Here is an 11,993-nt window from a genome sequence, read left to right as displayed (position 1 = left end):
GTCTGAGGCTCAGGAAGATGACAAGCACTCTATTCACTGTGCCACATAGCTGCCTGATATGCCACATAACACATATAAAGTTGATAAAAGGCAACATGTGGTAAGGGTAAACAAAGTGTTCTTGAGGAGAAATGACTTTTAACTGAGCCTTCAAACTTTTATAGAGGAAGTGATGCCTGAGCAGAGCTTTAAAGAAAAAGATTTTTCAATAGGAAAAAAATGAGTGGAAAGGAGAAGATAAATAAAAACCCAAATGTCCCTGGAAGACTTTTCCAGTCCCCTCCAACAGTAACAGCCACCCTCAACCAGGCAGGATGATGTCATCAGCTCCCTCATAATGGCTAGGTTGGGGAGTGGAGGATGACCTAACAGAAGGACTTATTGTAAGCAAAGCCTCCAAGAGTGAGATACCCAGGACTACAGGCACAGACAACAGGAGGTACCGGCACTCGCCCCACGGAAAGGTAGGGATTCCCTTGAGATCCCCATGGAACAACTGCAGAAAGAGATTTTAACATTCTCCCTTTGGGAATCAGCCTCTTCCAGCCCTCTGGCTCCAATCTATTTAATTTAACAGATATTTATTGGACGTCTCTCTGTGTTACCCCACCTTCCAGACCAATGCTTTCCTTTTTGGGCTCAGTCTCCTTATAACTATGCTGCCTGTCTCTGGAAGGCCTGCCATAAATCTAGACATTGGAGACCCTTGATTAGCTCCTGAGTTAGAGCACAGCTCAAAAGACCTTAATAAGCTCTGTGTAGGGTCTGTGCTTAACTGGGTCATTTAGTTTGGTTTACTCTTCGATACCCTTCCCATGAACCCTGAACCTGACCCTGGCCATAGATTGAGCCCCAACTCACCATGGACTTGCCTAAGCTTTCACCTTGCTCCCAGATAGGAAGCCCTCCTCCAACCAGACTGAGTACTGACCTTCCCTTATCACACAATGAGGTTTAACCTTGGCTCTAGACTGAGAATCCTAATTCTGACCTTAGGACCTTAAAAGCTTGCCAGTAGTCAGGTTTCCATAATTCTACTAGTCAGAACTTAACTGCCTCAGACCTCCCATAACATTTTTTCCATCTCTTATGCTAATATTCTATGCTGTGTTGTCATTCTACTCAATAATATAGTTATGGCATTCCTGGGGATGCTAGACTGAGTTCCAGCGGGGCAGGGCCCCACATCTAAATGATCTTTGGTGAGATACAAATATCTCATTAAGCTCTGCTCTGGTGCTGATGTTTATGGATGGATGTCCTCATGTGCTGAGTGCTTAATAAGTGACTATCGAATGAATGAGTCCTGAGGGCCATTAGATATATTGGAAAGAGAAGGTTAGGATCTGACTCTGTGCAATCCATTCCTACAAATGGGGTAGATCAACTCAGAGACCCCCCATCCATGGAGAGTGGTGGTTCAAGCATGCTATCTCATTCACTGGATGGTGTGTCTGTGTGTCTATCCGTATGTCTGTCTCAAACACGCTATGTAGGTCGACCTCAGCATAGAGCCAACATCAAGGAGTAGGGCTGTGACCAAACATATTCCAAAGCTGGGGGCAGTGTGTCAGTTACCAATGGAAAAATCATCTGGTTCCTCGCCTTCTGAGAGGCTCAGAAATCACCACTCTGAGAGAAGAGGGAACCAAGGTAGCAGTGGAAGGCACGCCAGCTACGACTCTAGTAACCAACAGCAGACGCCGAGGAAATGCCGGGGGGGCACATCCTATTCCCAGAAACAAACCGAGGTGCGCACAGAGGGAGGCTTGCTCCCTTCCCCAACAAGGGCTGCAAATGCTGGCTTTCCTGGGACAAGAAAGGCCCAGCTTGTTGGGGAAAATAATACATGCAGTGCAGTAGTAGAGAAAGCAGCTGATTAGATTAGGAAATCAGAAGACTTGGTTCAACTCCTACCCTGCTACTTTCTATTCCCTGTATGATGTTAGACGAGTCATTCCTCCCCAGGTTCTTCACCTAGAAAATGAGGGACTAGACCATAAAGTCCATAAATTCCCCTCTAGCTCTAAACCCTAGTATCTAAGAAAGAGAAACATTGGGATAGGAAAGGAGAGACAGCTATGTCCCACAGATCTCTAGGAAAAGTTGCCTTTGAATTTCCCCTAACTTGGACTTGGGAGTTAATTCTCTGTCTTCCCTGCCTCTATTTGGTCCTTATCTGGTCCCTGGTGGATTATGGATCACCCTGAAAGGCAGCAACACAGTAGAAAGAAAGAAAGATGAGTGTGAAGAGTCAGAAGGCCTGAGTTCAGTCCCAGGCTCTAACACTTCCTAGCTGCTGCTGTCCATCATCATTTTTAAAGAGGACCAATGACTGCGTGGATGGGGGGTGGTCCCGGCAGTGGTAATTTACAAGTGAATTGGATTTTAATTGAGGCAGAGTTGTGCAAAATCTTCAGCCTCACTCTTTCCTCCAGAGTCAAATTATCTTAGCTATGTGACCCTGGGAAAGCCATCTTCTCCCTAAGCTTCCCCATTCCTCAATGATCTCATCTGTAAAAAGAGATGATAGTTACACTGCTGAACTGATACAGAGTGGTTATGAGGAAAGACATTTTGCTAACCTTAAAGCCCGGGGGGGGGGGGCTGGGAAATGGATGTAATTCTTATTCCCTTGATCTCAAACTGGGTCAGGTTAAAAAATAAACCTCTAACTAAGGAAAGCATCACAGCATAGTAGAAAGAGCACTGAGACTAGGGAACTTTGTTCTAGTCTGGGCCCTGCTTCTAACTGGCTATCTACCACACAGGTTACTACCCTCTGTCCATAAGAACGTGAGGTTGAATCTGACGTCCTATGTTAGAAGGGCCAGCTCTGACATGAAACCAATGAAGAGTTAAAAAACATCAAGGGGCAGCTAGGTGGTGCAGCACATAGAGCACCGGTCCTGCAGTCAGAAGGACCTGAGTTCAAATCCAGCCTCAGACACATAACACTTACTAGCTGTGTGACCCTGGGCAAGTCACTTAACCCTATTACCTAGCCAAAAAAAAAAAAAACAAAAAAGAAAAGAAAAAACATCAAGCAAAGCTGGGATAGACAGATTTCGATGAATGAATTTAGAATTGAAGGCAGCATAGTGGATACAGTGCTGGGCCTGAAGTCAAGAAGACCTGAGGTCAAATCCAACCTCAGATACTCACTAGCCAAGTGACCCTGGGCAAGTCACTTAACCTCTGTTTGCCTAATCCACTAGAAAAGGAAATGGTAAAACATTCCAGTATCTTTGCCATGAAAATCCCAAATGGGGTCACAAAGAGTCGGACACGACTACACCAATTTAGAATTGAGAGGGACAATTTAGTTTAACACTTATCATACGTGAGGAAATTGAAGCCTTAGAGAGGTTGAGTATCTTGACTCAAGGTCACATGCCTATTAAGTAGCAAAGTCAGAATTTGAACCCACAAGTTCTGACTCCAAACCCAGCATTTTTCTTTGTTTAACTGCACTATATATAGACTATGTACTGGAAGCAAGGTGGTGCAGTGGATAGAGCACCAGGCCTGGAGTCAGGAGGACCTGAGTTATAAGCCAGTCTCAGACACTTGCTAGCCATGTGACCTTGGACAAGTCACTTAACCCAGCTTCCTCATCTGTAAAATGAGATGGACTCTGGCCACCCAAAGCGATTTTATTGCATATAAGATCCACCCTGGCCCCCAGTCAAGATGCTGAAAATCTCATGCCCAAAAGGCTGAGACTTTCTTATGCCTGTGTCCTCATGGGCGTCACCTCACCTATGTGATTTATCACTAATAAACTTTTCCTCTGGCTGGAAAAAAAATGAGATGGAGAAGGAAATGGCAAACACTTCAGTTTCTTTGCTAAGAAAACCCCAAATGGGGTCACAAAGAGTTGGACACAACTGAAAAAACCAGAACATGTATTAGGATGGGAAAAACGCAGGCTCTTTTGATCACGAATTTCATTCTGGACGCCAGCTAGTCTAATCGTCTTATTTTACAGATGAAGATCCAGGAAGATTTAAATGATTTGCCCAAATTCCCCTAGCTAGTAAGTAGCAGAATTAGGATTTGAACACAAGTCCTCTGATAACAAAGCTAATTCCTTTTCTAGTGTGCTATGCTTTGGGGCTGGGAAGGGACAGTCTAAACACCTTGGAGCCTTTGGCTTTCCTTTTAAGTGTGCTCATTAACCTTTGTCATAGGAGAGACAGACCATAAACAGCAGATTGGGGGACCAATCCAATCAATCTGAACAGGAGACAGTAGAACTCATGCCTACAAAGAGACCTCGACATCATTACACCGGAACATCAGGATCGAGAAGGAAAGGCAGGCACAGCACTTCGGTAAGAACTGGTCCTAGAATGAAGGTCACAGGATCATGACAAGGGTTCAGGGGACTTTAAGGATCATGTAGGATAACCGCCCTCATTTTGCATAGGAAGAAAATGAGGTTCCAGGGACATGAAGAGGTTCAGACTCTCAATTCAAGGTTCTTTGTGCTATTAGGAGGAGAGATGACTTGTCTGCTTCCCCAGGCTGAGATTAATTAGTTAGTTGGTGCCAGGAGTTAGAACTACAGGCCCATCTAACAGAGCCACCATCTATAACCACCAAGGTTCTGCCTCTCCTGGCCATTTTGTTGTGTCAATATGATGAAACATTCCACAAATTCTCAGGCAATATATCAGATTGTGCGCTGTCTTGGGGAGGGAAGTGAGGAGGGAGGGGGAGAAAGATTTAAAACTCAGAAGCATCTGGAAGTGATTGTTGGTAATTCAAAATAAATTAATTAAATAATTTTTAAAAAATAAAATAATAAAAATAAATACAGAAGGGTAATGATTGAAAAAAAAATTCTCAGGCAGAGAGCTGTTCTTGGAGAACCACAGCTTTCTGGAGTTCTCCCTTGTTTGGGGATGTTGGGTGAGGAAAGAGATGCCCATTTTTCATATATAGTCATACTGCTGATGAGTGAAATGATGTACAGTGACCAGTTGAGCAGAGTGCCCCCTTGGGTTAAAAATCCCCAAGGGATTGATCAGAAAATAGCTGACTCTAACTACCCTCCATCCTTGTGAATGGATTTTGTCCCCATGGACCCTCTACTCAGGTCTTCTGCATCAGAAGCCTGATCTCTTTATGGGAAAGACAGTAGAAGACCTGAGTTCGAATCCTGCCTTGCTATTTTGAAACCTGTGATCCTTGGACAAGTCCCTTCTCTACTGGGTTCCATTTATTCACCTGTAAAAATGAAGGATTTGAATTAGATAATCTCTTAGGGTCCCTATCCATTCTAAACATTATTGTAATAGAGTTTCAAGGAACATGGTGAGGGTGGGGTACAGAGGGGCCTTCCTAGGCCCTCTAAAAATCACAAGCTGCCATGTACTCTAGCTATGGTACTCTGGCTATGAATGACAAGTCTAGGTATGGTGCTTTTCACTCAGGCTGAGCTACCATCCCTTTGCCAGAGGTACCAAGTAAGGGGGAAGGAAGAGACCAGAAGGATTGCCAATAAGATAGATTCCTGCTTTGGGAAAAGTGAGGGGGGAACAGTCTGCTTGTCTCTAAAGGCTTAAAGTTCACAACTTTAGGAAACAGGGTAGGAATAAAGCCTTTGCTTCTTTTAGCACAAGAGAAGTTCCAAGAAAAGGTCAAAAGGGAGAGGCCAAAAATAGGTGAGTAGAGTGGCCCTTATCTAAACAGCAGTATTGGAGGAAGACAGCAACAACGGGGCTCATTGAGGAAGCTGAGGGGGGTGCTAAGTGAGAGGGATGAGGGTGGTGGGCCTTTAACCTCCTTCCCCCCAGAAGCAGAGACTCAAAATGCTCAGGCTTGGAGGTGAGGCAGCAAGGGGTTCCACAGTCACCAAGCCCTGGTGGGAGACGAGCCTTTTCCTGGATGTGGCTGGACAGCAGTGCCCACATACTTATGAGTTTCTCTAGTGATGTGACTTCATTTCAAGGGGTTGGAGGGGGTGTGTGCAGTGGCAGAGGAAGAACTCCAGGACTAAGGAGGGAGCCCAGCTACTGGGAGAAGGAGAGGTCTCAAAGACAAGGCAGGTCATAAGAGAATATCTCTTGCTGGTGCCCTGAAGAAAAAGGCCAGGTATAGCTATGGAGATGAGGTGGTTGACTCTGTGAACAAAATGGTGTCTTTTGGGGGCTCAGCAAGGAGAAGAACTAACAGTGGTTTAGAGGTGAAGTGATGGAAAAGGAGGGTGTAGGGAGAGAGACACTGGCTGGTGTCATCTACCGACACTTATCTTATTATCCATCTCTAATTAAGGGAGAGATGTGAACAATGGAAAAAACACATCAAATTGGAGTCAGAGGACCAACCACCTTTGTGACTTTGGGACAATCTCTTGCCCTCTCTGAGCCTCGATTTCCTCACCTGTAAAATGAGAGGGAAGGCTGAGCTAGAGGGCCTTCATGGTCCATTCCTGCTCTAAATCCTTAGAAGATCCGATATTCTCCTCTTTATCATCCACCCAAGCCAATAACAATGAGCAATAGCCCCAAAGACCACACAGGGCCAAAAATCATTGCCTTTTATTTGGTTTGAGTGAAATCCCTTTTGCAGCCTTGTTTCCCTCCTTTGTCCTGTTGGGTTCAGGCTGATGTACACCCTGGGCATGTTTGCCTTCTCCATCTCAAGGGGTCAGGAATGGGGGAGGGATTTAGAGTGAATAGGAAGATGCAGAGAGTTCCGACTCCCACTTCGGGCCCCTTGGCTGGTGCCTCTCAACAAGAAACCAGCCCTCCTCTTTTGCCTCTGCCCATTCTTCAAGGCCTAGGGGCTCCAGTGCCAGGACCTCAGTGAAGCCCCTGCCCTGGTACCTCTGGACCATGCTCATCTGCCTCTTCTTTCTCTGAGCAACTTCCATTCTTTTATTATTTATATTTTATTTTTATTTTTGGTTCCACGTTCTCTATCTCCCTCCACCACCCATTGAGAAGGCAAGAAATAATGATACCCATTATACACATATAGCCATGCAAAACATTTTCCTATTATAGCTGTGCTCTGACAAAAAAAGAAAGAAAAGGAAAAAATATGCTTCAATCTGCATTCCGAGTCTACCAGTTCTCAATCTTGAGGTGGAAAGCATTTTATCTTGTAAATCCTTTGGAGTTGTGGTGGATCATTGTATTGATCAGAATTACTGAGTGTTTCAAAAGCAACTGGGTAGTGGGTCATCTGGAGCCAGGAAGACCTGAGTTCAAATCTAGCTTCAGATGTTTGTTTACTAGCTGTGTGACCCTGGGAAAGTCATTTAACTCTGTTTATCTCAGTTTCCTCATCTGTAAAATGAGATGGAGAAGGAAATGGCAACTATTCCAGTATGTTTGCCAAGAAAACCTTAAATAGGGTCATGAAGAGTCACTGGTCATGACGGAACTGTTTCAGAGTTGATTTTCCTTACAATATTGACGTTAGTGTGTATACTGTTCTTCTGGTTCTAAATTTGCATCAGTTCATATAAATCTTCCCAGGTTTTTCTGAAACCATCCCCTTTATCATTTCTTATAACACAACAGTCTTCCATTACATTCATATACCACAACTTGCTCAGCCATTCCCCAATTCATGGGCATCTCCTCAGTTTCCAATTCTTTGCCACCACAAAAAGAGCTGCTACAAATCTTTTTGTACATATGAATGTTTTTCCTCCTCCTTTGATCTCCTTAGGATACAGACCTAGTAGTGGTATTGCTGGGCTCAAAGGTTATGCACAGTTTTGCAGCCCTGTGGACATAGTTCCAAATTGCTCTCCAGAATGGTTGGGTCAGTTCACAACTCCACCAACAATGCATTAGTGTCTCAATTTTCCCATGTCTTTTCCAACATTTATCATTTTCCTTTTCTGTCATACTAGCCAATCTGATAGGTATGAGGTGCTGCCTCAGAGTTGTTTTAATTTGCATTTCTCTAATCAATGGTGACTAAGAGCATTTTTCCATATGACTCTAGAGAGTTTTTATTTCTTTTTCTGAAAACTGCCGGTTCATATCCTTTGACTATTTATCAATTGGAGAACGTGAGCTCCTTCCCTGATTTTAGCCTAGGCTTAAAAGTTAGTGTTGAGAAGTTCTCTGTATAGTCTACATGAGTCTGAGGTCACAGATAAAACTAAACTACAGTTTGCAGACTCTGACTAGTTAGAGAGAGAAGGCTTCTATATGCTTCTGCTCATTCCAACAGCAGTCAAGGGCTAGGGTCAGATATATATTAGACTAGCCTTTGAAATCAGAGGATCTGGGTTCAAATCTAGTCTCTGTCACTGCCTGCGTGACTTTGGGCAAGTCACTTAACTCTGCCTCAATTTTCTCATCTGTAAAATGAAGAGTTTATAGTAAATGGTCTATAAGGGCCTTTCCAGGTTGCAATCTGTGACCCCTATGATCCATCAGTATTTGTTACTAGATCTGATATAGTGGCCAATTCAATTCAACAACCCTTTCCTATCCTCACCTTCCTCCCAACTCACTTGCAGGGGAAATAGAAGCAAGAATTTGGGGACCTGGCCCAGCTGCCAGGTCCTTGAGACTGGGGAATGAGACAGGAAAAACAGACACAGATCCTCCTTTCAGGGTGCATAGCATAGGTCTTATGTGCAAGGAACAAAAAAAGAGAATAACACAGGCCAGTGTGAAAACTGATTTTGACCAAGTGCCAAAAGAGTGGAGACAACATGCTCTGTAGTGATGATCCAGGTTGGTGGAGTCCTAAAAGCTGACTCCCTGAATGGTACTTAGCCAAAGAACGGATGGTTTTGTATTTAGGCAGGATGAAGGTCATTCCAGACAGGAGGAACGGTGAGTGCGTGCGTGTGTGTGCATGTGTGTGTGTGTGTGTGTGTGTAGTGTAGAAAGACTGAAGGAAAGGATGTTTGTATTTCCCACCAGAGACTCCAAGTCAACAAATCCACATCACAAACATCTCTTGGGCTCCCAAGCCCCCAGGCCCCTGGCAGAATCAGACACATTTTGTCTACTGCAGAAGAGTAAATAAGTAATAAGAGTAAATTTTTTTTAAATCATCCCCTCAGATGAGAGAGAAAGAACGGGGGGAGGAGAGGAGCCAGGCCGATCTCTAAGAACAAACTTCTCCAAGATTTTATGGATCAAGTTGGGTAGTCTCCCAAGAAGGACTCCGCCTATGATCCTTGTGTTTCTAACCCTCTTGTCTTTCTTCCTCCAGGCACACAGGAAAGGAGCCACATGAAGATACACTTCTTAGGGTCTCCTGATTCCCCTGACCTCGCCCCTCCCTACTAGTGAACAAAAGGACTGTGGGGCTGAGGGAAAGTTTGTTTTGACATAATTAAAAGGACCCCAACTCTTTTTCTCTCTCTTTTTTAATCTGTGCCAACTTTTCTTCTAACAGATTACTTGAGTTTCTTCCAAGCCAGGACCTTTTCCTTACTGAAAAGCATAGAGTTTGGAATTGCTTCCAGAGTCTTATATGGCATTCTCCTAAAATATAAGGGTCCTGAAAAAGAGATTCAGGGTAGCTAGGTGGCACAGTGGATAGAGCACTTGACTGCAGGAAGACCTGAGTTCAAATCGGGCCCCAGATGCTTACTAGCTGTATGATCCTTGATGAGTCACCCAAACCTGTTTGCCTCAGTTCTCTCTAGTATCTTTGCCAAGAAAACCCCAAATGCGGTCACAAAGAGTCAGACATGACTAAAGTATAACTGAACAACAAGAAAAGGAGATTCAGAGAGAGATTTATTCTACTCATTCTGCCCCTCTGTCAGCTAGAGCTCTATCAGATACACAAGACCTGCAGGGATGGGGAGAAGAAGGGGAGAGGAGGATCCTGAAGCGTTCTTTTTTGGCCATAGACATGGACAGGGATGAGAATGTCTTAAGGAAATGCATGAAAGCAGGGAGAACAGAGGCGATCACAGCCCATTCTTTGTTGTGAGAATCAGCCCCTACCGGAGAGCCTCCTGAATCATGTGAGTATGAGTGTGAAGCCCACTGAGATGAAACTCTTGGTATCAGAGCACACCTTTGAGAACCAGTGGTCTGAGACAATGGCCAGGGTAGACTAAAGAAAGAAGGTCTTGGGAGTGGAAGAATTGAAGAAAATTTGCAGTCATGATGTTGGAAGTGTAATGAAGGTTAGGGTGAAGGAAAAAGATTGAAACAGGTCACTGGGCTTATTGGGAAGAAAGGAAAGGTGACCTGAGAATCCATGGTTGATCTGGATGGGATGGAGTGAATGTTAAAGAGAAGGGATTGCTGAGTGGTGGTGGTGGTGTGGTGGTGGTGGCAGCGGCAGAAGACAGGTTTTGGAAAGGACAAAAGGGAGGGCAGCTAGATGGTGCAGTGGATAGAACACCAGCCCTGAAGTCAGGAGGACCTGAGTTCAAATCCGGACTCAGACCAACACTTGACTCTTACTACCTGTGTGACCCTAGGCAAGTCACTTAACCCCAATTGCCTAAAAAAAAGGGGGGGAAGCCAGAACTGCCCAATTCTTCCTCCTGGTTTGATATGTCTGAGGGAGTGTGAGAGAAGCAATGGTCAACCCTGAAGAGGGGGCCATTTTTATATGGTGCCTGGCACATTGGTGATTAATAAATTCTTGTTGCTTGTTTGGGAGTGTTGGGAGAGGGAAGGTGGGGGAGAGGGAAAGGAGAGCAGAAGGGAGGAAGAAAGAAAAGGAAGAAGGAAGGAAAGAAAAGAAAAAGAATACAAAGCTTCCAGTAGAAGAAAAAAATGGAATCAGTGGCATAAGTGGACGGCTTAGCCTTGGCAAGGAGGTGAGCCACCTCATCCTCTGGTACTGGAGCAATGGAGGAGCATATGGAACTGAAGACATAGACATGTTTTATGGTGGGGAGGAGGAGGGGAGATGAAGCTGCTTACAGAGAATGTGACTGGATATACTTGATCTCAGCAAAGTTAGGTGGTGAGATCATTCACTCCAGCGGTCTCAAACTCACATAGCAACTGGGGCCACTAAAGCAGCATGAAAACTTAGAAGATCACATATTAGCATTACCTATCTTCTATTGTCTTTTCATTTATTTTGTTAAATATTTCACAATTACATTTTAATCTGGTTCAGACTACTCCAGAGTGCTGAACAGCAATGCCAAGGGTCACATGTTTGACACCTCTGGATGTACTTGAAAGTTGGAGAAAAGAGGTTTAGAACAGATGGTCATGAGGAGTATGTCAATCAGAAATGAAAAAAAGGATTGGATGGTTAGAGAGCATGAGTTTATGGTGAGCTCATCAGCAGGATTTACTGACTTCCTCTAGCAGCAGCAGCAGGTGGGTATGAAGGTGGCAATCATAGCTGAGACAGGATTACAGAAATGCAGGATTTAGATTTGACCTATGATCCATGGCCCCTGAGACTCTTTGTCTACATGAACTGGGGCCAATCCTTGGGGCTGACCCCAGAAAGGAATCTCTGGCTCATATCTCCACTTAAGAGTTTTCTGTGGTATATCTCAACTATAGTTTAGACATAGGTTATATCCAGGTTTCCCCAGTATAGGTAACTGAGTCTCCAGCTGCCATACAAGAACTCAAGATAACAATATAAGGATTTAGAATAGGAAAATATTTTACCCCACAGAAAACACAAAGGACTCATAGGAGCCCATAAACTGATACAGAAAAAAAACATGATCAGCCTATCATCCCCCTAGGAAGACAACCATAATTTGAGGGCTGCTAAACAAGCAATATTCTTTCCTAAAAAGTCAGCCAGCACTATCTTGATTCACTCAGGGAGCATCACTCGAGTCACAGGTCCCCTTACTGAGTCTCCAGCAGAGCAGTCATGTCCTCTTTCTCCAAGAAGGAAGTACTATTCCAGAACTACATAGCCAACCCTCTTTTCCCAAAAGGATTCTATTCGGGAACATTTTCCAAAAATACTTAGCCCAAGTTCGAAATCATATTTGTTTCTGCCATGTGCTTCTGTAGGAAATATGGCAGAAGGCTGGGCCTTTGCTTGGGTCA

At 44.3% G+C, this 11,993-nt stretch overlaps 1 protein-coding gene across 1 annotated transcript; it reads left to right on the top strand.

Annotated features, from left to right (window-relative positions):
- Nucleotides 1–354: 354 nt before the first annotated feature.
- LOC144456771 (uncharacterized) lies at nt 355–9,279 on the top strand. Its single transcript, XM_078152355.1, has 4 exons — nt 355–464; nt 1,497–1,751; nt 4,194–4,337; nt 9,202–9,279. Exons 2-4 carry the CDS (start codon nt 1,581–1,583, stop codon nt 9,223–9,225), a joined length of 339 nt encoding a protein of 112 aa, XP_078008481.1. The 5' UTR covers nt 355–464; nt 1,497–1,580; the 3' UTR covers nt 9,226–9,279.
- The last annotated feature ends 2,714 nt before the right edge of the window (nt 9,280–11,993 follow it).

The sequence above is a fragment of the Phascolarctos cinereus genome, unplaced genomic scaffold (genome assembly GCF_003287225.1).
Source record: "Phascolarctos cinereus isolate Bilbo 61053 unplaced genomic scaffold, phaCin_HiC Scaffold_4;HRSCAF=312, whole genome shotgun sequence".
NCBI classification, from domain to species: domain Eukaryota; kingdom Metazoa; phylum Chordata; class Mammalia; order Diprotodontia; family Phascolarctidae; genus Phascolarctos; species Phascolarctos cinereus.
This window is presented reverse-complemented; position numbering and strand designations above follow the sequence as displayed.

Coding starts and splice junctions, on each gene's coding strand:
- LOC144456771 (XM_078152355.1), top strand. CDS start 1,581: ATGGAAAAATCATCTGGTTCCTCGCCTTCTGAGAGGCTCAGAAATCAC. Junction 1,752..4,193: donor ATTCCCAGAAACAAACCGAG/GTGCGCACAGAG, acceptor CCTTTGTCATAG/GAGAGACAGACCATAAACAG. Junction 4,338..9,201: donor AAGGCAGGCACAGCACTTCG/GTAAGAACTGGT, acceptor TTCTTCCTCCAG/GCACACAGGAAAGGAGCCAC.